This window comes from Panthera onca, chromosome D4 (assembly GCF_046562875.1).
Source record: "Panthera onca isolate mPanOnc1 chromosome D4, mPanOnc1 haplotype 2, whole genome shotgun sequence".
NCBI classification, from domain to species: domain Eukaryota; kingdom Metazoa; phylum Chordata; class Mammalia; order Carnivora; family Felidae; genus Panthera; species Panthera onca.
Genome location: NC_138351.1, coordinates 11,221,812 through 11,249,697, shown reverse-complemented (window position 1 = coordinate 11,249,697; position 27,886 = coordinate 11,221,812). Strand labels below are relative to the sequence as shown.

At 46.6% G+C, this 27,886-nt stretch overlaps 1 protein-coding gene across 3 annotated transcripts in view; it reads left to right on the top strand.

The window, feature by feature from the left end:
- Positions 1-27,886, top strand: part of KANK1 (KN motif and ankyrin repeat domains 1) — a 208,732-nt gene that overhangs the window by 174,041 nt on the left and 6,805 nt on the right. Inside the window, exons 1-7 of one of the 3 annotated variants that reach the window (XM_060610381.3) lie at positions 575-855; positions 2,713-5,379; positions 19,926-20,123; positions 20,778-20,886; positions 22,067-22,309; positions 23,693-23,780; positions 26,796-27,015. In XM_060610381.3, the coding sequence (XP_060466364.2) occupies positions 3,150-5,379; positions 19,926-20,123; positions 20,778-20,886; positions 22,067-22,309; positions 23,693-23,780; positions 26,796-27,015 (3,088 nt within the window). In that variant the 5' untranslated portion in view covers positions 575-855; positions 2,713-3,149. Of the gene's footprint in view, positions 1-574; positions 856-2,712; positions 5,380-19,925; positions 20,124-20,777; positions 20,887-22,066; positions 22,310-23,692; positions 23,781-26,795; positions 27,016-27,886 lie in introns of those variants that run through there. The other 2 variants (XM_078436047.2, XM_078436048.2) reach the window with 2 other exon arrangements.

Sequence of the window (27,886 nt, the reverse complement as noted above, 5' to 3'; positions counted from 1 at the left end):
CAGTGCTGAGATTTCCCGCAGGGGACAGTGGCGCCCATTGTGCCTGGAACTTCCTCAGGTGACCCAGGCCCCAGGCTGCTTAGTTTCCACACCGGCACACAAACTCTTCGGGGACGAAGTGGCTGGTACGGCGGACACAGAACCTCTGTGTGGAGAGGTTTAAATTGCGGGCTTTATTTTTATGTCTGGCGACGCCTGGGACGGAGAACCCACATTTGCACAAGCTGCCGGTTTCCTGTTTTCATTAAGAAAGCAGGGAATGCCGAGCAGCTGAGTGTGTGCGGGGGGCGGTGTCACCGGAGCCGGAGGGAGACTTCATTGGCGAGCACCGGGCCTATGGTGTCTGCGCGTGGCCGGGCGAAGTGTGCACGAATGTTGAACCTCTTTTCCTTACGGGGTGAAGACCGATCGAGGGCGCCCGAGGCAGGGCCGGGCGCGCTGGGAGCCAGCTGGTGAGCGGGGCGGCGGGCGGGGGGCAGGCCGGCGGGGAGAGAGGAGAGCGGGCCTGTGGGTGTGCGGGGACAGGGGAGCCGGCCGGCGGGGAGCGGAGCTCAGCGGGCGCCCGGCGGGTGGGCGGCGGGCGGCGAGCCTCAGGCCGGCGGGGAGCGCGGCGCCGCGGGCACCTGGTGGCGGGGCGGCGGGCAGGCGAGCGGGCCCGGCGGGGAGCGGAGCGCGGCGGGCATGCGCGCGCGGAGCTCAGTCTCCGGCCTGGGCACCCGCTCCCCGTGGCCTGCAGGAGCGGTGGCCCGGTTTTAGAATCGCCGGATCCCGTTGGTCAGATCTGCCTGCTTTTTCTGGACACCCGAGCCGGCGGCTTCTCTCTGCTTGTGGAATTGCAGACAGTTCTGGAAACAGGTCGGGCTGCATATTTTGAGCGAGCGTGTTGCCCGTGTGGAGTTAAAAAGGAAAGAAAGAGGGAAGGAAGGAAGCATTCTGCTAGCGTGAGCCCAAGTATTCGGGTACCGGCTCCTCATCAGCTCACCCCGAGGTTAGAAAAGGATTAAAGCTGAGCACCTGGTTCCAATAGAATTTCCACGTTTTAGAAATGAAATCCAGTGCCTAAATAGGAACAGGGAGAACAGCTTAATATTGTTTTAAATCAGGACACGAAGAATACATAACCTTTCTACTCCACTGCTTGGCAGTCTTTTCGTACTTTTCTTTCCAACTTTTCAGAGGAAAGAGGAGGCAAAAGGTTTACTCAGTGCCTTCACCCTATCAGGTGCAAATGCCCAGCAGTGATTGGACTAGGAAGGACAGGCAGGCAACCCAAATTTTATAAAGTGAACTGGAAATGCTTGTCCGGCAATGTGGTGGGTTTTTACACCCAGGATAGGAGCAGGGGTACACATGGCTTGCATTTTCACTCATTGGTTTTGGGATCTTTCCACTGCTCAAAAAAAGAAAAAAAAAAAAAAGCAGAGCTTGTTATTATGACTCTAGGAAAACACATTACTTAATCCTGCAATTTAAACAAACAAAAACGGCCTTGCTTTTCTATTTGAAATGCACAGCTCAGGTCAGCAGCAAGGTCTGTGCCTTGAAAAGTTCTTGTGTTTCCTTTTCTAAATGTTTGGTTTAGCCCCAAGTAGCATTTACTGAATGCCACATGATCCAGTGTTTAGAGTATAGGTTTGCTTTTATTTTCGTTCTCTTCTGCATCTGTTTGGACGTGTTACAAATACAAAAGGAGGTGTTCTTGGAAGATCGAATGTTTTGTCCAAAAGAAATCCAAGAGAGAAAAGTTCTCCTCCGTTTGGGACAGGGGTGGTGGTGGTTTTTAAATGGGAAGGCACGAAGAGTTGAAGTCTGCCTTCTGTGTTCTTACACACATGCTGCTAGAGTTAATCACTCATTGCCCCCGGCTTTCTCCGCAAGGAAAGGGTCAAGGCAAATTGTGATCTTGTGGTGGTGGTCAGGCACTGGGGTGCTTTCGGCCACCATTTAGAAAGGCTGCAGGGTCTGCAAAAGACCAGTGGTGGGGAGAACTCACGTCCCGGGCTTCCTAGATCTGCACCGATGTGGTCCTTTATTCTAAGCGTTTTCACCTTTGGTGCCTCATAGTTCACTTTATAAAATAGGAGTCTTTTAAAAAAAAAATTGTTTTTTAATGTCTTTATTTGTGAGAGAGAGACACACACACACACACACACACACACACACACACACAGAACCCGAAGCAGGTCCAGGCTCCAAGCTGTCAGCACAGAGCCCCACGCAGGGCTCAAACTCACAAGCCGTGAGATCAGGGCCTGAACCGAAGTCAGACGCTTAACCAACTGGGCCACGCAGGCACCCCGAAAATAGGAGGCTTAAGGACTGTTCTCTATACCTCAGTGGCCTGTAGACAACAAAAGAAATGATCTCCCTGAAAACACAAGTCTTTTCAATATGTTCTTTCCAAAAATAAAAGTAGTTGGTAAGGACTTCATATACCCTGGGATCCTTAAAACCACAGTCTCATTACATTCTTTACCAACCTTATGAGGTAAATATACTTGTTTCCATTTTTACTCAGGGAGAAGCTGAAGTTCCCAGGGGTATACTCACTTACTCACCCAACTGTCAGGTTGTAGATCCAGGATCAGAACAGACAGAAGTCCGTCAACTCTGAAATCACACTAGTCTGCCACACTGCCGAATATACAGATATTGGTTTTTATCACTGAGTGTATCACATGGCATTATAATACTCCCTTCTCGCTCTCCTAGGAAAAACAGATGATGTTCTGAATGGAGATCCTGACAAGGAACAGAAAGATCCTTACTTTGTGGAGACCCCCTATGGTTATCAGCTGGACTTAGACTTCCTCAAGTACGTGGACGACATACAGAAAGGAAACACCATCAAGAAACTCAACATCCAGAAGAGGCGGAAGCCGTCGGTGCCATGCCCGGAAAGCAGGGCCGTGCCTGGTCAGCAGGCTGTGTGGACTTCCACGGAATCCCTCTCGTCCTCCAACAGTGATGACAACAGGCAGTGTCCTCACTTCCTGCTAGCCAGAAGCCACGTTACGTCGACTCCCATCCCAAGGCCCCCTGCCCCTCCGGAGACCTCACCCCCTTTCCTTACCGTCCCAGAAAGTCGACAGCTGCCACCGCCCTCCCCTCAACTCCCAAAGCACAACCTTCATGTCACCAAGACGCTGATGGAGACCCGGAGGAGATTGGAACAGGAGAGAGTCACCATGCAGGTGGCCCCGGGTGAGTTCCGCAGGCCCAGGCTGGCCAGTTTTGGAGGCATGGGCTCCACGAGCTCGCTCTCCTCCTTCATGGGTTCCGGAAACCACAATCCTGCCGCGCACCAGCTTCAGAATGGATACCAAGGCAACGGCGAGTACAGCGGCTATGCCCCAGCCGTGGCCACCACGTCGCCCATGGGGAGCTCCATCCGCCACAGCCCCCTGAGCTCGGGGATCTCCACGCCAGTGACCAACGTGAGCCCCATGCACCTGCAGCACATCCGCGAGCAGATGGCCATTGCCCTGAAGCGCCTGAAGGAGCTCGAGGAGCAGGTGCGAACCATCCCCGTGCTCCAGGTGAAGATCTCCGTCTTGCAAGAGGAGAAGAGACAGTTGGCCTCGCAGCTGAAACACCAGAGAGCGACAGCCCAGAACGACGCGTGCGGTGTGAGGAAGCGGTCCTACAGTGCGGGGAGCGCGTCGCAGCTGGAGCGGCTCTCCAGGGCCCGGCGCAGTAGCGGCGGAGGTGAACTGTACATCGACTACGAGGAGGACGAGGTGCAACGCGTGGAACAGAGCGCGCAGAGCGTCAGGGAGTTCCGGCAGCTCGCGGCAGACATGCAGGCCCTGGAGCGGAAGATCCAGGACGGCGGCTGCGAGGCCTCCTCGGGGCCCCGGGAGGACGGGGAGTGCCGGTCCGTGGCTGTGGGTGCCGACGAGACCATGGACCGCGTGGTGGTGTACCGCAGGGGCTCCGCGTCCCGGAAGGACGCCGCCGTCGGGACGGCCACCGAGTCGAGGAACTGTGGGGTCGGCGTGACAGAGGCCATGCTTGGCGTGACCACGGAAGCGGACAAGGAAATAGAGCTGCAGCAGCAGACCATAGAGGCCTTGAAGGAGAAGATCTACCGCCTGGAAGTGCAACTGAAAGAAACCACCCATGACCGCGAGATGACTAGACTCAAGCAAGAGCTGCAGGCCGCGGGGTCGAGGAAGAAGGCGGACAAAGCCGTGACGGCCCAGCCGCTGGTTCTCAGCAAGATGGTGGAGGCGGTGGTGGCCACCAGGGACCAGACGGCTGGCCATCACGTGGACCTGGCGGATGCCTGTGTCGGGAGCGCCGTGCAGATGCACAGCCTGGGCGTGTCCTGCCGGCCCCGTTGTGAGAGCAGGCTCGTGGGGCCCGAGCTGCCCATGAGTTGGTGGATTGTCAAGGAGAGGGTGGAAACGCACGAGCAGGGTACCGGGAGGTCCGTGGAGACGTGCGACAAGAGCGTGGGTGTGGAAATCAGCGTCTGCGAAACGGGCAGCAACACGGAGGAGTCCGTGCACGATCTGTCGCTCCTCAAGACCAACCTGAATCTCAAAGAAGTGCGATCCATCGGCTGCGGGGATTGTTCCGTTGATGTGACTGTCTGCCCCCCGAAGGAGCTCACGTCCCGGAGCGTGAACACGGAGGCCGCTGGCCAGGTGGAGGCTGCTGTCATGGCGGTGCCTCGTACCGCGAGCCGGCACACCAGCACGGTTTGGGAGCAGGTGGACCGGGGCACCAACACCGAGGTGGTTACCCTCGCGGAATCCTGCACCAGCACTTCCCTCAGCACTTTGGACAAGCAGACCAGCACTCAGACCGTGGAGATGCGGACGGTGGCCGTAGGAGAAGGCCGCGTGAAGGATGTCAATTCCTCCACCAACACACGGTCCATCGGAGTTGGAACCGTGCTCTCTGGCACTTCTGGGTTTGACAGGCCGTCGGCCGTGAAGACCAGAGAGTCAGGCGTGGGGCAGATAAATATTAATGACAATTATCTGGTTGGTCTCAAAATGAGGACCATCGCCTGTGGCCCTCCGCAGTTGACTCTGGGGCTGGCAGCCAGCAGGAGGAGCGTCGGCGTAGGAGATGGGCCTGTTGGCGAGTTCGCGGAGAGCCCCCTGCCCCAGGCTCCCGCTGGAATGGTGACCGGCTTGGATCACTACATTGAGCGGGTCCAGAAGTTGCTGGCTGAGCAGCAGACACTGCTGGCTGAGAACTACAGCGAGCTGGCAGAGGCTTTTGGGGAGCCGCACTCGCAGATCGGCTCTCTGAACTCGCAGCTCATTAGCACCCTGTCCTCGATCAACTCAGTCATGAAGTCCGCAAGTACGGAGGAACTGAGGAACCCTGACTTCCCAAGAATGAGTCTGGGTAAAGTCACAGGTAGGTGGGTTTCTGAGGCAGCCAGGGAGGAGGGAGGGTGGGAATAATAATGTACTTCCAGGAGGTATGGGTCTTTTTAATTGCTGGAACCATTTTTTTTGGAACCGTGGAGAGAGCTTTAGAATGGTAGTGCGTAGCAGGAACACCCATAAGCAGCAAGAATCAAAACCCAGAAACAGCTCTGCTGATTCTCGTTGTCTGATGGTTTCACTGGCCTCTGGCTGACGACTGTGGCCGGGAGCAGAAAAGCAAGCCAGCGTTGGCTGGCCTAGTGGCTGTCTTCTGGGATGCACCGGTTTGCTACGACATCTTCTAGTTACTTGCTCATTTTATACAGGACAGCCTGAAAAAGTCCCACAGTTTGTAATCATAGTTACCTGTATGTGATCAGTGACACATACTGGCATAAAATGTTTCTCATTAAAACTTTTACCAAGGTATGGAGCGCCTAGGTGGCTGTCGGTTAAGTGTCCCACTTTGGCTCAGGTCATGATCTCGTGTTTGTGGGTTTGAGCTGCACATCGGGCTCTGTGCTGACAGCTCAGAGTCTGGAGCCTGCTTGGGATTCTGGGTCTCCCTCTCTCTGTCTCCCCCCCCCCCCCCACCTCCCAATCACGCGTGTTCTCTCTCTCTCTCAAATAAACAAACATTAAAAAAAAAAAAAAAAAAGCTTAAAAACTTCTACCAAGGGAGAGCGATTCCATGAATTCACTTGCTAATTCAGGAGGTAATGATTGAATTCCTACTCCATTCCAAGCACAGTTAGAGGCTTCTGTCATCACAATGCTTACTTTCCTGTTGAGGGCACAGGCAATAAACAGTAGATCTGAAGGATGTCAGGTGATGATCCATGCTATGAAGAAAAGAACTCCAGTTATAGGGATAGCGAGTGGAGATGGTTGGGGCCGGGGGGTGGGTGGGGGGTAGCTATCTGAAATGGGGTGGTCCAGAAAGGCCGCTCTGATAAGGGCATCCGCAGCCCGAACTCAGAGAAGAGAGCCTTTCCCGTGGTTCATTTTGATAGGTGCTTACATTTTTGTCTTTCCCCTCCTCTCTTCAGGGGGATTCCTGCTCACCCCAGCTTTTCTTTAAATTGAAACTAATTGAGAAATTACCCCAGAAGGTTTTAGGACATACAGTATTTCCCAGCAGGCCTCGTTAGAAGGACTTCCCTTTGCCATGTGTCTCTAATTGTGCATCTTATCATCGTAGGACAGTGTTCTGTTCCTGGTTCTCCAGCTCTCTCACACCAGCATGATCTGGGGAGACAGAGTCACCCTTCTTTACCCTCTATTTATAAAATGGGAACAGAAGGGCACCCATCCTATAAGGCTGCCTCTGTATTCACTGCGGGCACACGGTGAGCCCGCGATAAGCCTTTATTGTCATTGGTGATGGTGCTAATCGTGTGTGTCCCGTGTGGCTTCTTTTGTTGACACGCTGAACTGTATTTGAGGTTTGGAAAGCTACTAAAAACACACTCTCGGGGCGCCTGGGTAGCTCAGTCGATAGAGCGTCCAGCTTCAGCTTAGGTCATGATCATGCAGTTTGTGGGTTCAAGCCCCGCATCGGGCTCTGTGCTGACAGCTCAGAGCCTGGAGCCTGCTTCAGATTCTGGGTCTCCCTCTCTCTCTCTGCCTCTCCCTTGCTCACACTATGTGTGTGTCTGTCTCTGTCTCTCTCTCTCTCTCTGTCTCAAAAAGAAATAAAACATTAAAAAAGAAATTTAAAAAAAACCCACACTCTCTACTCTGACTAATGCTTCAGGTAAAATGAATGTTAATGCTTCAAACGGATTGTATGGTGTGCATTTAATTTGATATGAAAACATGTATTATAGACTGAATTGTAAGTAAACCATTAACAAAAATTTTTAATTCTTTGTTTCCCTTTACAGTCAAAAGAGTAATGATTAAAATAGGCTGAAAGAGATTACTTTTATGTGTTCCTAGGTTTTTACTCTCAAACCTGAATTAATGTTAGTTTCTAGTAAACATTCTATGGAAGAGATAGCTTATCTCATAGAAGAAAAAAAATGAACATGGCAATGACAGCTGATGTGTGGGGTTTTTGCCTTTTAGAATCAAGCCTAGTAAATGTACAGAGGGGTCATTTTAGAGTAAATAGGATTAAAATGATATGTGGACTGAAGCAGTCTTAAGTAACTAATACTATGTTTGTTTCTACTTCTTTTTAAAAATCATGATGTCAGATGTGAAGTCAAAATAAAACTCTTAAACACCTCCAGACACAGATGGTACAATGCATCATCCATTATAAGAACATTTTCCTGCCAGCTTCCTCCCTCCTCCCCAAACTGGGGTTTCTATTTCACATTCCTGCCAAAAATATTGAGTTGTACCCTTGCAGTCACCCGCCTGACATCATGAGCATCAGGAACAGGGAGAAGGTTTTGACATCCCTGTTTAGATCTGACCCCGCAAACGAACACCGATTTAATCAGCTAAAATACAGGAGACCTACAGCATTTGAACAAAAGTATGAATATTGTTAATAACACTTATTTGGTCATAGTGGCAGCCCCCTCCCAGCACACAAGAGCAAATTTAAAGTGTTTCTGGGGGCGCCTGGTGGCTCAGTTGGCTGAGCATCCGACTTGGGCTTAGGTTGTGATGTCGTACTTCATGAGTTCGAGCCCCGCTTTAGGCTCTGTGCTGACAGCTCAGGTCCTGGAGCCTGCTTTGGATTCCGTGTCTCCCTCTCTGCCCCTCTCCTGCTTACACTCCGTCTCTGTCTGTCTCTCAAAAATAAATTAAATGTTAAAAAAACATTTAAAAATAATGTATTTCTGTAATTCACATCACATTTGTATTCTAAAGTTCTAGTGAAGAAGGAGTCCGATTAGGGACGCACCCAGAGCATTAAGCTTCTGTTACTCGTTATTGTTGTATGGACTGAAAATTAAAGTAGCTTGTTACAGTAGAGCTTTTCAGCACTTGCAGGCTGTGAAGAGTGAAGGCGTGTCAGAATCACTGGGACTTACCGCGGGCTCTGTAGGATACAGAATATTGTTCACAGCCAGTCTAGAATACATTTCATGTAGAGCATAGGCATTTTTTTTCCCCCAATGAAAACAATGTGGAATTTGAGTTTGACATCACCAAAAGAGCATAGAAATGATGCCTTACATGAACCTAGTACTTTATTTTAAGAAGTTAAGTTTGGGGCACCTGGGTGGCTCAGTTGGTTGAGCGTCCGACTTCGGCTCAGGTCATGATCTCACGGTCCGTGAGTTCCAGCCCCGCGTCGGGCTCTGTGCTGTTGGCTTGGAGCCTGGAGCCTGTTTCAGATTCTGTGTCTCCCTCTCTCTCTGACCCTCCCCCATTCATGCTCTGTCTCTCTCTGTCTCAAAAATGAATAAACGTTAAAAAAAAAATTAAAAAAAAAAAAAAAAAAGTTTCGCTCTGAAGCCGGACATTCTGGGTTCAGATTCTTTTCTCGGCCACTAGGACAATTTGTCTTTGTTCCTTCGTGGGGTTGAAATGAAGATTTAATGAGTCAATAGGAGGAAAGCTTTTGGAATAGTCTGCAGCACAGAGTGTAAATCATCAATAAATGCTGGCTGTCATTGCTGTTTTAGTACTTCCAGAAATGGAAGTGTAGATATAGAACAAGTGGCCCAAATGCAAATTGTACAAATGGCCTTTTGTTTCTAATCCAAGTTTTTGTCTTCATAATTCTGGCCGTCACCTTCTTCCCTCAATTATTATGCCTCCCCAACAAACAGTTCTATCAAGATAAAGATACCGGTAACAATGGGAAAACACAAAACAAACAGAATAAGTGTTCAATTCTGAGTCATTCAGAGTCTGCGTAAAAGCTAAAGCCTAAATTGAATTTTGTGTATTCGTGCGCAGTCCAGAGACTTCTCCATTTTTCTAGGTTGGAGATTGGAGGGCATCACTTTTTCACAGTGAAAGAACATTCTTTTTTGTAGCACCATAATGCCTAACACCTCGATTCAGTTTTTTAAAGTTATAACTGAAATATGTGCTCGTAACAAATTAACAGTTCAGGAAGAGCACAAAATAAAAAGGGAAAGTCTCCTTGTGCTCTCTTGGGGTAACCCCTTGTGTGGTTGGTGTATACAGGTGTGTATGTGTGTGGCTCTGTATTTTAGAGATGTAATTTCATAACAAAAGTTGAATTGTACATACTCTATTTTTCACATAGAAGGTCACCAACATTCTTCTAGGATTCAAGAGACCTTGTCATAATTTTGACGCAGCCGCAATCTGTTGATGACCAAAGATGTTCTGTAAAGCACTTTTTTTCCTCAATGTGTCTTTTTGAAAATTTTAATTCCAGTGTACTTAACATATAGTGTTAAAGTAATTTCAGTTTTACAATATAGTGATTCAACAATTCAATACATTTTTCAGTGCTCTTCATGATAAGTGTATTTTTTTAATGTTTATGTATTATATTTTTGAGAGAGAGAGAGAGAGAGTGAGCAGGGAAGGGGCCAGAGAGAGAGAGAGAGGGAGACAGAGAATCCCAAGCAGAATCCGTGCTGTCCGCACAGAGCCTGGTGCAGGGCTCAATCTCACAAACCGTGAGATCATGACCTATGCTGAAATCAAGAGCCGATGCTTAACTGACTGAGCTACCCAGGTGCCCCAGTAAGTGTATTTTTCATTTGCTTCACATATTTCACCGTCCTCCCACCCACCTCCCCTTTGGGAACCATCTGTTTTCTATATTTAAGAGTCTGGGTTTTTTTGGTCTGTCTCTTATTTTGTTTGTTCATTTGTTTTGTTCCCTAAATTCCACGTGTGAGTGAAATCATATGGTATTTGTGTTTCTCTGCCTTACTTCACTTAGCATTATACCCTCTAGCTCCATCCACGTTGCTGCAAATGGCACGATCTCATTCTTTTTATGGCTGAATAATACTACGTTCTGTACATAAGCCACATCTCCTTTATCCAGTCATCAGTTGATGGACCCTTAGGCTGTTTGCATAATTTAGCTGCTGTTGATAGTGCTACAGTGAACATCGGGGTGCGTATATCTATAAAGTCCTTTTTGATTGCTGGTAGTGTGAGTTTCATGTACTTCATATTTTGTCTCTGACAAATACAAACAAAACTCTAACAGCGGAACTTAACTGACTGCCGCGATTCACAGAAAACTCAACTCTTAGAAGAACTGCTTCAAAAAAAATTTTTTTAATGTTTATTCATTTTTGAGAGACAGCACATGCACACGAGTTGGGTAGGGGGAGAACTGCTTTTGAAATCAGTTTCGTATATGAACTCTTGGTTATCTTGGGTTAAAAAAAAAAAAAAAAAGTATGAACTTGAAATCATTCCCATAACTGTGAAAGTAATTTTGTAGAAGAGATCTGAGCCAAAGCAAAATTGGGGAAATAAAGTCGTCACAGAAGTAACTATTTCTAGTTGGTTTTATCTTAGCTCAAATAATACACCATCTACTTGTCTTAGGTCTTGGGGGTTTTTTTAATCGCAGTTTTTTAAAATAAGTGTTACCAGAGCGTCATGTAATCCAGACAAAATGCTTCTGAAACCCTGGGGTGTCTGATGGCATGATGGAGGGAAGGTCCTGCTGACCCGGAAGTCCGAAGAGCTGACCCGGAAGTGGCCGCTCGCGACCTTAGAAGTATCGGTTGAGAGAGGAAGCCAGGAGGCTGCCATGCCCTCCGGTGTCATGAGAAGTTTGGATTCGGTTTCTCTCGCTTGATGCCCTTTGAGCAGAATTATTCTCTTAACGTACCTCTTCGCCGGGCTGCCCGTCAGATTCAGCTGGGAAACTTTTTTTCTAAAATTCATGGGTTTTCTGCTGCCTCCCACCAGCACCACCCAACCGCCTGGTGGTGGCCACCCAGGCCCTGTTTCAGGGAAATGTTAGAATAAACAGCCTTAGAGCAAGGCCTCTTAATCTGGGGGCCATTGCTTCATGAACTGTTTTGTGTTAGGAATTTTTGTGAAGAAACTGCATAATTTTCCTCAGATCCTCAAAAGAGGTAGCTGACGCTCAGAAAAATTGAAACTGCAGGTCTGGGACATCTGTTACAAACCTGGCGCTTAAGTACTCCAGCCCTAAGGAAAATCGTTTATAAAGGTTTAAAATCTGACCACCACCTTTGTGAACCCTTCAGCTGACACGTGTTTGAAAATCTTACCCTCTTAAACTGATGCTTTATTTGAACGGGTGCTGGTGGAATGGACAAGGAACTCCTGAAACAGATACAAGTGTATTTTAGCCTATATTCTGAATCCTAAAATACGCAGTTCATTGCTGGCTCAAGCATGCAGATTGGTAGTTTTTGAGACCTGAAGTGAGTTCTTGGATGTTCAGTCATAAACGATGAAGCGAATTTGTTGATATTGGACAGTCGTCACAGCTGTTCATTCTTCCTCCAAGCTACTAGTAGCTACTAGCTACTAGTTCATACTTCCTCCGAGCGGCTAGTTATTAATATCTCAGTAAAGATGCTTACAGCCTGCCCTGTCCCCTTGTCTGTTCAGGTCAGTTGATAGCCATCCATTCATTGCCAGCGCTATGCAAAGTGTGTAAAGTGGTCTATGCCTTAAAGAACTTGCACTCAAATGATGTAAAGTGGTCTTTGCCTTGAAGAACTCCCAGTCCAGTTGGGAAGCCAAGATCTGTATGCCAGAAATATGAATGATCGCCTATGGCGCTGTGTGTTAGCCACCAAACAGTGTGCAAATAGAAAGGTGCTCCAAGGGTTCAGCTGCAGTCAAGTCGTCTGTGGCTGGGGGAGGAGGTGAAGTCCTTGGCTGTATCTAGAAGCACACACATGCGTAACCCAAGTTTAGTCACTGCAGCCTGTCAGTGTGGGTTTTCTGGGTCAAGTCTTGGGATGGTGTGTAATTGAATGTGGGTGGGCTTGTGGTGAAGGAGAATCCGATTTTTCCTCCACTCTAGCATTTTAAGTACCCAGTTTTAGATATATTCATGACAGCTGTCTGGAAGGGAGATATTAAAATGGCCCTAGAAATTATTAAGCAGCTCTGGTCCTTGAAGCTCTCCAGTTCAAGTTGACTTTGTTGGTAGCCACATACATTGGTCTTTAGGCAGGGTTCCGAATATTGAGCCTCATTCAGAACGGGATTGCCCTTTTTCCTCTATCAAAGATACATACCTTCCCCCAAAAGTAGTATATACAAAAACAAACAAAAAAACAAACAAAAACCCAGGTGATCCTTCATGAATAATTTCTACTAATTTCCCCAAACCAGTATGTGGGCTGAAAAGGGTAAATTTGTGTTCAAGCTTCTTTCTTTATGGAAAAACTAGATATATTCAGATCCTTTTGAATTCTTTGTTTTACTTGGGGAAAATACCTAGATGATGGCATGGCCTCCATAATGATTCAGACATTTCAGGCCTTCTTCCTGACAAATAAGCTCAAATCAGAATGTTTAGCTGAAATTTTAGCAAAATAACATGTTTAATACCTGGCCACAGTGTTCACAGTTGCATTTTCAGAACGCTCTTGGCACTGTAAATGAAAATGTTGGTTGGCATGCAGAAGAATTGGAATATTTTAACAGCAATTTTTTAAATCAATTTTATTCTTTAAAATCAGTTGTCTAACAAATACACACATTGCTATGTGCCAAGAACTAATATAAATTCTAGATGGAGAAATGTCACGGAGGAAACTGGAGAGGGTGATCTTGTTTAAAAAAAAAAAAAAAAAAAAAAAAAACTCCTCCAGCTCTGTTTTTCATTAAAAGATTTCTCTTTTAAAATAGTTTGCTTTCAGCATTTCTAAATGTTACATTCTAAACATTCTCAAGTCAGGAACATGCAAAAAGTTTTCTCTTTAATAATGTGACTTAGTTTTCATTATAGTTTGCCTTAGCTAGTGGAATTATCCATATATTAAATGCTACATGTACTTTAGAAGAGTTAATGCTTCCAGGTGTTGTTGTTTTTCAGAACCCTGAGATTTCTGTGACTCACTGTGTTTCAGTTACCACTCTTCTGGTCAAATCATCAACTGAGGTTCATGCATTATTGGCCTTGATGGTCATTATGAGTTAAAGACTGAAGCTCAGCTGCCTCCCCGCCTGGTCCCTAACTCTCCAGGGGTGCCTCCTGTAGGAACCATTGCCACCTGGTGGGAGTTTTGAGCATCTAGGCCCCAGTGCTGGAATTCTGCAGGTGTTTTGTGGTTACTCCTGTCGTTTTGCCCATGTTGTTGGGGTAGCATTTACTGGTAGTCATGGACTTCTACGATTAATGGTCCAGAACTATTAAGTAAACTCCACTAATTCCTAAGAATTCACATGGTCCAACTTGATGGACTAAATTAACCAGAGGAAAGTCTAAACTCTTGTGTTCAGCAGTCAAGTTTGTTTTTATTAAGTTTAAGCTCTATGCCCAAGGTGGGGCTTGAACTCGTGACCCTGAGATGAGTTGTATGCTGTGTGGATTGAGCCAGCCAGGTGCCCCTCAGCATTCAGGTTTTGTACCCATTAATTTAATTCAGTGGTTCTCAATCCTGGCCGCACATTAGAATCACTTGAGGAGCTTTTAAAAGGTACTAATAAATACTTGGGCCCACCTACAGATAGTTCATTGTGTATTTTTTACTTATTTATTCTTAAATATGTATTTTTGAGACAGTGAGAGAGCATACAAGCGGGGGAGAGGCAGAGAGAGAGAGGGAGACGGAGAATCTGAAGCAGGCTCCAGGGTCCGAGCTGTCAGTGCAGAGCCTGACATGGGGCTTGAACCCATGAACCGTGAGATCATGACCTGAGCCGAAGTCAGACGCTTCACCGACCGAGCCACCCAGGCACCCCTCATCGTATCTGTATTTTTTAAAGCCCCATCCACAACTTTGGTGATTCTGAAGTGTAGCCAGGGTCGAGGCTGTTGACTTTTGTTGTTCTCTGTATTTTGGTTTTCTTGGCTGCATCTCTCCTGCGTTGTACTTGAACACAGCAGTCATTTGTCAGCCTTGTGCTGGTGCGCCTGTCCTTGTGTGTGCCCTCTGACTACCATGGGTCCTTATCAAGTTCGGACAGTTGTTTATGGGTCATTCAAGAGCAGCCAGAGTTTCAGCCCTCTCTGAAAAGCATTTTCTGGCCATAAAAGTGACACATTCCTTCCGGCTTCAGCAAATGAGAACTAGTTTAGCATTTAATGTTGTTCTTTGCCTTGCTGATTAGTCTGAACAGAACCCCCGTGACTTCCCATCAAATGATACAGGCACTTGCTGAAGGCTTTCCTTTCCCCAGCATTGTTCTCAGCCCTGAAGGGGACAGCAGCTAAGAGTATAGCATGGAGACAGGAGCTGGCGTGCTCGTGGACGAGACACGTGTAAAACAGAGGACGGGCATACTTTGGTCTGGACGGTCGAGCGCTGCAGGACATTGAGGGAGAAAAGAGACCTCTGTGGGATCGCACCAGAGGAAAGAGGCTCTAGAAATAGAATCCTGGCGAGCCTTGAAAGGTGTATGGTCAGGGTTCAGGTGGTGAAGGTCGCTGAAATTCCAGGCCTGTAGAATAGTCTAGTAAAGAAGGGCACAGAGGTGGGAGTGATTACGTCACACGAGCACTGTGAACACCTAGAGGGTAGGAATAGTTGAGCAGTAGAACTCCCACAGGCAAGATGAAGCTGCCCGTTCATTACAAAGGACCCTCACGTGCCCACCTGAGGGCTTGGCCCTGCCCAGGAGAAGTTCTCCGAAGCCCTTGTCTACACATCTGAGCTCTGGTGAGAAGGAGCGATGGTCTCTGGTGGGTGGACTATCCACAAAGGCCGGCATGGGCAGCGTGGATTTTCTCCATTGTTAGGAATGTCCTGTATCTTCCTGAGGAAAGTGGTTACGCAGGTGTATGCATGTACCGAAACTCATCAGACTACACGGTGGTGCATTTTCTTCTATTGAAATTATACCTCACGTTACAAGTATTTTTTGAAAGATGTGGTTAAAAAGAAGAAAGAAATCTATGGATCCAAAAACTTAAAAACCAGAGTAGCCAGTGAAAATTTATGACAAAGATTCGAATTCAAATACCTTACAAAAGTTTTTTGAGAGACCATCAGAGAAATTTGAATACTGAGCAAATATGCAATAATCCTTTAAAAAAAATTTTTTTTTAATGTTTATTTATTTTTGAGAGAGAGTGAGAGTGAGGGAGGGGCAGAGAGAGAGGGAGACACAGAATCCGAAGCAGGCTCCAGGCTCTGAGCTGTCAGCACAGAGCCCGACGCGGGGCTTGAACCCATGAACGGTGACATCATGACCTGAGCCGAAGTCCGACACTTAACTGACTGAGCCAGCCAGGTGCCCCTGCAATAAGCTTTTGTTTAAAATTTTTTAGATGTGAAAGTTTCAATGCCGTAATTATTTTTAAGAGCCCTTTATTTTAGGAACGTATACTAAAATAGTTATGGACAAGAGTGGTAAGCCCTCTAGTTTTTGCATCCCAGTAATCCTGAGTGTGGGTGGAGGAGTCTAGGTGAGGCCAGGTAGCTCCCACGGTTGTTGAAGCCCTTAATGGGCACGCAAGGATTTGTTCTACTGGCGTCTAATTTTGTATGTGCTTGTGGTTTCAGTAATAACAAAAAACTGTTGGTGTATTTGCATTGTAAAAGTCCTCACTGGTTCTTAAATAGGAGCGTGCTTAGTGAGTGTTTGTCCAGGAAGAGTGTGCTGGCACTCGGGGATTATAACTGCTGAGACGTGGGAGAGGTGACTGCAGTAATTTCGCAGCAGTGATGAGTGGGGTTGGAGAAGGAGGGACCGAGGCAAAGGCCCTGCGTTGTTTACTTCACTTAAAGTAAGTCAGAGGCACTCTAGTCGTTTCCTGTTTGATGTTGGGGGAGCACATTAGGTCAAAAGGGCACTAAGTATGATTTGGAGGGCTGCATTCAGTGTTGCCTGTGTATGCAGGGGAGGAAGGTGGGTTTGTGGAGTCCCCGAGGGAGGCCCCATGCCCACAGAGCTAGCAGAGGGCACTGGTGCTGTTGATTCACGGACAGAATTAGGAAATGTGGGTTCTGGTCCAGCTCCGAAGTCAACGAATGTCCCTGGCTTTCAGAATTCTTAGCTTGGATGAATGACAGTTAAAATTGAGGTGGTAATGCCCCACTGTAACTATTTTGCCTTCCTCCACTTTTTTTTATTAGGGGGTCATTGTTTTAAACCAGTACTTTTGAAAGTGGGCCACCTGCATCAGAGTCTCTTGGGACAGCACCGTGGAGATGTCAGAAATGCCCACCACTGGGCCCCATCCCAGTTCTGCAGAATGATGTCACAGCAGCAGGTGCTTGGGAACCTGCATTTTAACAGATATCCCAGATGATTGGTATCAACAGTGGAGTTTGAAGAGAACAGTTGTAGAATCTATCATGGTTCTTTTTTTCCTAATTGACTTAGAATACAATCAGTATTTAAATGTCTTTTCTTCTAAGGATCTAAGGGATTTCAGAGCTTTAAGAGAGAGAAAGTTGTGATCAGATTCTTACCATAGCACATTGTGGGTAGATTTAAGTTTTTTATTTGTATTAGTAAGTTAGGTTTACAATACATAATTTAGGAAATAAACACAATGAAGAAAACATAACAACCTATAATTCTTTGGCCTTGGAAAAGAAGTGTTAAGCAGGTTTATTCTAGATCCTTCCAGACTTCTTCTAATATGTATACATATAATCATTCACCAAAATAAGTTTATTTTCTCTGAACAATTTAATAACTTATTTTTAAAACTCACTAACACACTGGGGCACCTGGGTGGCTCAGTTGGTTAAACGTTCAACTCTTCAGCTCAGGTCATGATCTCACAGTTTGTGGGCTCAAGCCCCGCATTGGGCTCAGCACTGACAGAGTAGAACCTGCTTGGGATTCTCTGTCTGCTTCTCTCCTTGCCCCTTCCTCACTTGTGCTCTCTCTCAAAATAAAATAAATAAAGTTAAAAAAAAAAAACTTCGCTAATACGTTATGCTTATCTTTCTGTGCTAATTAATGTCCACCCACGTCAACATTTTTTAAAATTGTTTTAAGTTTACTTGAGGTGGGGGGGGGGGGCAGAGAGAGAAGGGAGAGAGAATCCCAAACAGGCTCCGCACTGTCAGCACAGGGCCCGATGTGGGGCTCGAACCTACAAACCATGAGATCATGACCTGAGCCAAAACCAAGAGTCAGGTGCTCAACCTACTGAGCCACCCAGGTGCCCCTCGGCACCAACGTTTTTTTTTTTTTGTTTTTTTTTTGTTTTTTTTTTGGTTTTTTTTCAACGTTTTTTATTTATTTTTGGGACAGAGAGAGACAGAGCATGAACGGGGGAGGGGCAGAGAGAGAGGGAGACACAGAATCGGAAACAGGCTCCAGGCTCCGAGCCATCAGCCCAGAGCCTGACGCGGGGCTCGAACTCACGGACCGCGAGATCGTGACCTGGCTGAAGTCGGACGCTTAACCGACTGCACCACCCAGGTGCCCCTCGGCACCAACATTTTTAATGGCTGCCTGGAATTCCTTTGCGTCAACATACCACAGCTTATTTCACTGGTTTCTTATCGGCATACTGCGGTATCTGCCTCTTCACTATTTTACTCATGCAGACCGTAAACATCCTTCTGTATCTTTTTGTACCTCCTTAGGATAAAATTTCTAGAAACAAATTGCTAGGCAAAGAATTTTCTTACTCTTTTCTTAAAGTGATTTTGAACAGGGACGCCTGGGTGGCTCCGTCACTTGAGTGTCCGACTTTAGCTCAGGTCACGATCTCACGGTTCTTGAGTTGGAGCCCCACATCGGGCTTTGTGCTGACAGCTCGTAGCCTGGAGCCTGCTTTGAGTTGGGTCTTTCTGTCTCTCTACTCCTCTGCCCACTCATGCTGTGTGTCTCATAAATAAGTAAGGAAAGAAAGAAAGAAAGAAAGAAAGAAAGAAAGAAAGAAAGAAAGGGGGGGGAGGGAGGAAGGAAGGAAGGAAAGAAAGAAAGAAAGAGGGGGGGAGGAAGGAAGGAAGGAAGGAAAGAAAGAAAGAAAGAAAGAAAGAAAGAAAGAGGGGGGGGAGGGAGGAAGGAAGGAAGGAAAGAAAGAAAGAAAGAAAGAAAGAAAGAAAGAGGGGGGGAGGGAGGAAGGAAGGAAAGAAAGAAAGAAAGAAAGAGGGGAGGAGGGAGGAAGGAAGGAAGGAAAGAAAGAAAGAAAGAAAGAAAGAAAAGAAAGGAGAAAGAAAGAAAGAAAGAAAGAGGGGGGGGAGGGAGGGAGGAAGGAAAGAAAGAAAGAAAGAAAGAAAGAAAGAAAGAAAGAAAGAAAGAAAGGGGGGGGAGGGAGGGAGGAAGGAAGGAAAGAAAGAAAGAACGAAAGAAAGAACAAAAGAAAGATTGATTTTGAACACAGTTAATAGTCACTCTAAAAAATGGCAAGCACAGGGAAAAGTTAACATCTGCATAGCTTCCAGATGTGTGTATTTATATGTATTTTAATAGAATCACATATGTAGAATTTTATCTGCTTTTCTTATTTAATCATATGTTGTCAACATCTTTCTTTGTCAGCCACATTGAAAATACTGTGCTATGCCTGTATACATTAATTATGTGCAGTCATTTAACCACGTCTTCTGCTTTAGTCCATGAACAAATATTAGGCACTCCAAATACACAAAAGCAGTGTGTAGTAAATGTGAGGAGAGAGAGTTGATTTGAATGGTTTCGTGCCCTCAGAATACTCACAGACTAGAAGGGAGTCTTAGACGGTCCCAGGAATTACCTGGCACCTTGTCTTACTACAGATCCTGTAAGAGAGTCCAAGAGGTAAGAGGGCTGTGCGAGTCACAGAGAAAGGAACGTCATTTTTATTCAGAGAGGTCAGGGAAGACTCAGGAGAGAGGGTGATGGAGGGCTTGACCCTGTGAAGGGGGAGGAAGGAGCGTTCCAGGTAAGAGAGCATCAGGTACAAAGTGCTGTCGGGAGAATGAGAGACGCCCACTCTCAGCATCCCAGTGACTGGGCTGCAGTCCTCACCTCCACAGGGACCCCAGGCATGGTGGGAAATACAGGTGGAGAGGAAATACGATGTGCCAGCTTGTGGGTGGCCTAGAATATGTGGCTAAACAGGGTGGGCCGCGTTTCCTGAGCAGAGGGGAGTGTTTTAGCTTTGCTCAGTGCGTTTGAGCCGGAATGCCACCGGGACTCCAGGGGCCGGGCTGTTGCTCTGTAGCAGTGCGCGCGAGGCGCGTGGCGGAACAAGAGGGCGGTCAGGATCCTACGCTGCTGGTTCTACCCAGGCTGGGTGGTAGCAGCCAGGCCAGGAAGAAGGGAGGGAGGTGGAAGGACAGGCCCGGGTGGACCTGGATGTGGTGATAAAGGGAAGGTTGAGGGTGAAGGCGGCCTTGGGGTTTGAGTTTGGGCAGCTTGCACGGTACTGCCATATATGCAGAAAGAAAATGCAGGGAGAAAAGCCCTTGAGAAGATGATGAGTTGCATAAATCTTCAAAAAAAAAAAAAAATTGAACCCACTTCGTTCGGTCCTAACATCACACACTTGTGCACCTGTCTCCTCCCTGACAGGCAGTAGTCTGGAATACCCCTGTAAGTGCGGAGGCCTTCAGTCAGGAGGACCGTTCAACACCCAGACATCCCGGCACGAGCAAGAAGCGGGGACCACGGACGGGAGACCCCTCGGCGGCCAGGACGCCTTCCCCTCTCAGGAAAGCGCGCTGTCTCCCGTGAACCTGACAGACGACCAGATAGCCGCTGGCCTCTATGGTAATTCCCCTCACTTGGTCCCTCTCAGCCGCAGGCTTTTGGGACCCGCATTGCCTGCGTTCCAGTCTGATGTCAGTGTGCCTTCTAGATTGACCTGGAATAACCACTGACCTAAGACCCGAACTTTAGGAAGGTAGGCCTAGAATGTCTTCTACGAAGATTCACCAAAGAAAGAGGTGTGCTATCCCCAAAGAAAACTCATCTCATTTTGTGACTTATGAAATATTTTAAACACCATTTCATTCTTCCACAGTCTGGCAGGCAGCAACTTTTCCCAGATCATCTCAGCTGAAGGAAAAGAATAATAACAATCCCTATTTTAGTGCCTAAGTGATTTTTGAGGCCCACATGAGATACAGCGTCACTTTATACAGTGAAACCTGATACAAATGCTAGTTGTCATTGCTTTTGTTATGTCTGGAAGTACTAATGGGTTTTTTTTTTTCCATTTAAAAAACTTGAAATTATTTTCTTTGCGTGCATACATTTTTTCCATTGGATTCTGTGCAAGTTTCTCATATGTACATGCCAAGATCTAGATTGACATAAATGTGGTGAAAAACCAAACATACGTGAGGAGAGATTTCTCGTTCACTTAACTTGTGTGCATATGAGTTATGTTAATTTCGATCACCTCGATTCCTTTTTTCACAGTATGTACCAACAGTGAAAGCACGCTGAAGTCGATCATGAAGAAGAAGGATGGCAACAGAGATTCAAATGGAGCAAAGAAGAATCTGCAGTTTGTTGGCATTAACGGAGGGTAAGGAAGATGGCGGTCCGAGCGTCTCTCCATGGTCTGTCTGTCTACTTTGCCTCCTGCCTCCTCGAGTCCCATTCAAAGGTGGCTAGTCTGGGCTGCTGCCACATTTTGGTGATGGAAGACCCCCTCAGAAAGGTGCAGTTGGGCTTCTGTCCTCTCCTCTTCTCGCTCTCTTTAAGGATATGCCACTCACTCTTGAAAGGACACCTGACGGAGCTGAGCTCTTGACATCTTCTCACCTCTGATCTGAAACCGGTAGTCTTCAACAAAAGCAGCAGGCAGCAGGTGTCCCGCGGTGTTGGCCAACTTGTGCTTACCTGTATGAGACTCAGAAACACACAGAAAGAGGCGAGAGAGCATCACTCCACGGGCCGGTGATGGCCGTCCACCCGTTGAGAATGGGCTGTTCGCTCTCCGTGCACACAAACAAAATTGTAGGGCCTTTCACTTGATGAGTAATCCAGCCGTGCGTCACTTCTTGACTTTCTAAATAGAGTGTTTATTAGCGGTTTATTCTTTTGTTTCTCATTGAGCCAGATAAGTAGTGAAGCCAATTTGTCTTCCTACAGTTGAATCAGAGCCGCTAATCTATGAATCCATATATGGCCTCGACAAGAAAGCAGTAGTGCAGTTATTGGAGGTAATATTTGTAGCAAAGTGTACCGTAGAGATTTAACTTAATGAGGCCTGTTTTCTGAATCTTTGAAGTCGTATTGGGTGATGTGGCCCAGGAGGTCTTGGAGGACATACGGACCAGAGAAACCATGGGTTACTTACATAATCGGTTCACCGTAACACTGGTACAGTTAATGAAGCAAAACAGGAAGAATGTAAGGGAGAAGAAAAGGCACAGAAAAAAATGAACCACTGCAGACCTTAACTTCTTTCATGAAGTTAAGTTTCCTTTGATTTCTACTAAGCCAGAGGTGCTGTATTTATACACATTTTTTCCTACAAGTATATAATGATACCGATTGGGAACCCAAGTTATCCCTTTTAAGTCAGAACCCATTCAAAACCACCAGATTTTTAAATAGAACTTACTTTGAACTTCTAAATGCAGGGTCTAAAACCACTGGTGAGATGTCCGGAGTCAGTTAGCTTTCCCTGCATAAAAACTTCGGTCACGGGGTCTTTCCGGGCACGCCTTGCATCTCCTGAACTCCCAATTGCCACCTAGGTATGAAACAACTTCAAGTGATGATTCCAGCTCAGATGAAAGCTCTTCCTCCGAGTCAGATGACGAGTGTGACGTCATTGAGTATCCTCCTGAGGAAGAGGAGGAGGAAGAGGAGGACGAAGACACTCGGGGAATGGCGGAAGGGCACCACGCAGTTAATATGGAAGGTTTCAAGTCCGCCAGGGTGGAAGATGAAATGCAGGTTCCAGAATGTGAACCTGAGAAGGTGGAAATCAGAGAGAGGTGTGGTACACTCCCCTCCCCTCCCTAACCTTTCCCACGTTCAATGTGCTTGGGCAGAAGAGTTGTCCAGTTAGATTTTGCAATTGTAACTATTGGTTTGGTCTTTCTGACCCCCCAAAGGAAAGCTAAACTTCATCCTCAAAGGTACGACCATCGCGTCTGCTGCTCATAAATATAGGTGGAGGGGGATAAGTTCTAGGTCTCTCAGAGGAGCGGCAAAGGGAAGGGCTCCTCAGCATGTCACCTTTGTTTCCTTTAAACCTATTCGCGATCTAATTTTATATGTGGACCCACTGTCCACAGAACTATTAAGTGCCACTGAGGTGTCCATCGTTTGGACAACCCACCTTATATTTAAAGGCATATTAGAATTTTGTGTGGCCAGCACATTTCTTTCAAGGTTTCAGATTATATCATTAGCCATTTTTCTGGATACTGGTGTCAGTATTGTTATGGTAACATCTCTGTGCATAAGAGGAAGAGTGTTTTAGCCTCAGGGACCACATTCACCGTAAAGATGATGTAATCAGTCACATGTCTATATTTTGTTGCTCAGTGAGTGATAAGGAACACCACAAGAATGGGTTTGGGAATATCCTGAACAGCAGCTAAAATATCAAATGAATACTCTGATTGAAACGTATCTAACAATGTAGCAGATTTTACAGACTGTTAGCAAATAGAGAATCAATGCTTATAAAACAAGAGAGACTAGAACAGATGGAAATTTCAAGATGGTTTTTCCACTGTGTGAAGTATAAATAGAACATTTCACTAAACTTCTATTTAATTGTGCAAATGGAAGTTTAACTACATGAATACAAGGTAAGTGTTTCTAGTTTATATTTCCAAGTATTTTCACGTGGCTCAGGATCTTATCATCTAGATTTTTTTTTTAACAGCTTTATTGAGATATAATTTGTGTACCATGTGTCATGCAATTTTTAAGTTGATATTTTCAGGAGGGTTCCACACTTGCAGAGTTCACAGGTGTGGTTTACTGGTCAGCATAACGGATATGTGGTAACACAGACTGTGTCAACCCCTTACGATTGAAAATATTTTTGAGAACTTAGAACAGAAGGAGGGAAAAATCTCCAGATGTTAGTCCACACTATCATAAAGGCCAAACAGGTGAATCCGAAAGCTACCCGTATGGCCAGAGCTGAGCTCTGGCTGGACACACTGGCTCTGTGCAGTGGCTTCGATGCTTGGATGCCTGGGGACGCCTGTGTGACCTCCAGGCAAGCACCTTATACCACCACGACCTGCTCCAGGTCAACTTGGGGCCTCTTGTGTTTTAAAGGACTGTAGAGTTGGAAATAAAAATGCCTTTCCTTTTGTGGCCAAACATAAGCTCTCTTTTGTCTTGTCCCCTTTTAGGTATGAATTAAGTGAAAAGATGTTATCTGCATGCAACTTACTGAAAAATAACATAAATGATCCCAAAGCTTTGACCAGCAAGGACATGGTGAGTCTTCCTTACAGACACTGTCCCCAGTCCGTACAAAGGACCCGAGTGGACCCCATTGTGAGGGTGTCTCTTGCCTGCCCTGAGCTGTTGTCACTCGTGTGCCTTTCCCCGAACTATTTCTCACTCGTGTATGCAGAGTGGGCCTCACGCCCATGGAACGGAAGGCGAACTGCAGTCAGGCGTCAGCTTTCTACAGGTTCTGCTTCTGCTCACAGAACCTTGTCATCCAGGGAGAAGAGTCACCAGAATTTTTTTTTTTTTTTTTTTCAAGTTGGCATGTGTTTTTCAAAGCAACCTCTCTGGGCCGAGGTCAGCATTCCTTTCAATTATGAAACTGTGTATTAAGTTCTGATGCGGAATGCAGGCAGCCACTATTTTTAAACTTAGGAGTGACTGTACTTGTCATTGTCGCACACTTTGAGAGACTTGGAAACACGCGGCAGAGAAGCTGGGGGTCGCTTTGGGCACACGAATGGTCCAGCGCAGGACAGGTGAGCGTTTCCGTGGCGATGGTGCCTCTGATACCGTGGCCGAGCTCGTCGCTCCCTCGTGTGCTGGTGACGTTTGGAGGTGCAGCTCCTCTCGCAGTCAGACTGGCCCTCTGACGGACACTTCTCGCAGTACAGTGAGAAAAATGTAAATTCTCAGTTACGTTAGATCCAGTTTGCATTTGAATATTTGCATCTTGTTAATGTGAAGTTTTATGCTGCATCTGTCAGCAGCCAGTGAGAAAGTTGATTTCTAAGTTTCAGAGGATTATAAAGTTATGAAACCAAAATGTTAGAACAAGAAGGGACTTCAGGGGCTGCCTAATCCTGGAAAGGTGCAGTTTTCATCATGTACAACACACACAATCTGAAGAAGAGCTGGTGACAGCCATCACAGGCATGAGAGGTCCCTGGGCGTGCACACCTGTGAGGCCACTGTATTCTGGTCTATCCTGTCTTAACTGAGGCCCTAAAGATTATGAGATTCATCTAGAGCTAGTTAACTAGCTACTAGTTAGTACTGGGGCTAGATTTTACCTGTCTCAAGTCCTGGTCCGTGTTTTATTTCTCCTCTCTGAATCCTTTTTGTTAAATTATGTTTTCTTCACCCATTTGTTTACATTGCTATAGAAACTTAAATTTATCAGAGCCAGCTGTGTCTTGACATTGAATTAGTGTGCTGAGGAAGGAGCACGGCGGTGATGTTTACAGAAGGAAATACTAAATAAAACCCCTGACCTAGAGGGATCACAGAACCACATGTTGAACTCCATCAGCATAAACTAAATCCCTGTCCTTGCTTCAGTCACAAATAGCAAAACCAGGAAACGTCACTGCAGTGTTCATATTTCCCACAAGGTTTAACCTAAACTTAAAAACTGGTGCCTCTGAACCCTAGGTCTTATAGCCATAACAGACTTTTTCTTCTACCATTCCCAAAATATTGGTGCTGTGGCCCCAGGTTGCCAAGCATGTTGTCACATGTCACATGTCACTCTGTGCTCAGTACCTTTTTGCTTAAGTTGAACCCACTTGGTGAAAAAGTGTTTAAAGCATTGTTCTGTGAAAAGTGGGAGACACCTGAATGATGACATTGCCGGGGCCAGGTAACCATCACAGGACAGCACGTACGTATCCGTAACAGACTTCGTCACCCAGACGACACAGTTCCCTTCCCTCTGCGTGATGATGGACTCCAGAGAAATGGAAATCTGAATACGTAAAAGAGTGAGCAGAAGAATACATGTGATGCATTTTTTTTCCAACCCAGGACCCTTTTTACCAGGTGGCCCAAAGTATGACCGAATGGGCTAAAACTGAATAATCGGTAGCAGGATGATAAAGATACGGAAGCTGTACAATTCCAGCTCAAGCCTCTGTAGAAAGGGGACTTCCTGGGTTCTGGTGCTTTTGACAGAGGCGGTCCATCTTTCTCTGATATATTTTGAAGTCTTTAAAGAGTGAGCAACAAGGGGCACCTGGCTGATTCAGTCAGTACAGGACATGACTTTTGATCTTGGGATCGTGAGATCACGAGGCCCAAGCCCAAGCCCCGCATTGGGCACAGAACTCACTTAAAAAAAAAAAAAAAAAAAAACAAGCAAAGCACAAATGAATGGATGGTAAACTCGTGTAAAAGAGGGCTCATGGAAGAAGTGTTATAGCTCTTCCCATCACCAGCAGTGGCTACCCACAGTCTGCACTGAACTTCATACGGTCTGGGATTGACTTGATTGCCCAGGAAACAAACGCCATGTTCATGTGTCCACAGCCCAAGGGAGGGCGCATGGGGCTCGTGATCAGATGCAGAGGATCCTGAATGAGAAATGTCATTTGTTTGGGACCTGCTTTTTAAGCCCTTTCCGTGGTGGAACGTTTGTATCTGGGATTGGAGTGACAATGAACTGACTACACGCTTACAGTCTCCCAGCCCAGTGCTGTGGGGATGTTGAAGGAGTTGAGGTTGGTCTGTATAGGAAGAAAGCAGCATCATCAAGTGTGGGTGAGGTCACTTCTTCTGTCCTGACTACTCTGAAAATCAGGTGCAGGGCCAGCACAATTATGTAATATTAATAGTTCGGTAATCACTGGAGCCAGGCCTGAGCGTTTTCATGTGTATTGCCTCGTTTGTCCTCCTGGCGAGTGCTGTGGGGCAAAGGTATTCTTACCATCCCCGTTTTGCAGATGTGTAAACTTAGGCACAGAATGAGTGTCTTTCCCAGGATTGTACGGCCCACAAGTAGCAGAGCCAGATTTTGAACCTTGCTGGTGGAGCTCCTGAGTATTGCTGTCTGACCTCTTCTTTAGAAGTTAGAACGTGTCTGTCGTTGAAAAGCAGGAGGGACGTTCCAGTTTGGAGTTTGAGGCTTCTCTTAGGGCTCTGCGTTTCATTAGTCATTCTTTGAGAGCAAATTCTAACTGCACGCACCCTGACTATAAAAGGCCTCATTTCTTGGGCTTGCAGCTGGGTCTCGGAAAGGTCTATAAATAGAAGAACTAATGCCCCTTGCTGGTGTCTTGGCAGCGGTCCTGTCTGAACACCCTGCAGCACGAGTGGTTCCGCGTATCCAGTCAGAAGTCGGCCTGCCCGGCCATGGTAGGGGACTACATAGCTGCATTTGAGGCTGTCTCCCCGGACGTCCTGCGCCACATCATCAACATGGCGGATGGCAACGGCAACACGGCCCTCCATTACAGCGTGTCACATTCCAATTTCGAGATCGTGAAGCTGCTCTTGGACGCCGGTGCGTTGGCCGTCCTGGTCTCTTCCCCTCAGCACTTGGGGTGTGACTCATCTCAAAGAGGCTGGTTGAGCCACACCTCAGTTCTGTGACCACCCTAACACCCTTTCCATTGCTTTTCCGCATGATGTGGCCAAGAATGTCATCCTTGAGTCACTGAGGGGAGGCGTGAAATGGAAACAAAGCAGGGTGGCACGGATTCCACGTCTGTTTGGAGGGGAGGTTTTAAGGATAGTCTTGCTGCAGTTCCACTGAGTTTAGGCGAGGTATATCCCTGGAGGTGAACATGACTCAGGGTCCCTCCTGAGCTGAGTCATGCAGGCTGGGCGGGTGCGCTCTCAGGAGACAGATCACTGCTCGTAGGGCCAGAGTCACAGCTTTGGTGTCCCCAGGCTGCTCTTCCTGTCCTGGCTCCCCGACCCCACCCAACTGCCTCACAGATATGTACAGTTAGCCGAGATGGGGACCATGCAAAGCCACTATACCAGATTATAGTAGAATCATCACCAATTTTATTCCCACCAAAATATACCTTGTTATTGACAACTCAGCATAGAGTGAAGAAATTGTTACTCTTCTCTCTGAGCCATAGTAATGAGGACAGTGACAAATCTTGTTTATAACTGGAATATCCCATCCCAGAATATAGCCTCTGACGTGTATTAAACATGAAGCGAGGGTGTGCTAGATAGAAGGGGTCCCCTTGGAAAATTGGGAGCTTCCAACTTTTTGTTCAAATAGAGCAGCCAGTGGTTCACCTAGTCCCCAAGTGACTCTGATTTATTTTTGAAATACATATTTTTACTTCTAGTATGTGACTGATACAGAACTTGTACTTTGGTCTAATTAGTGAGAACAGTGTGAACATTTGATT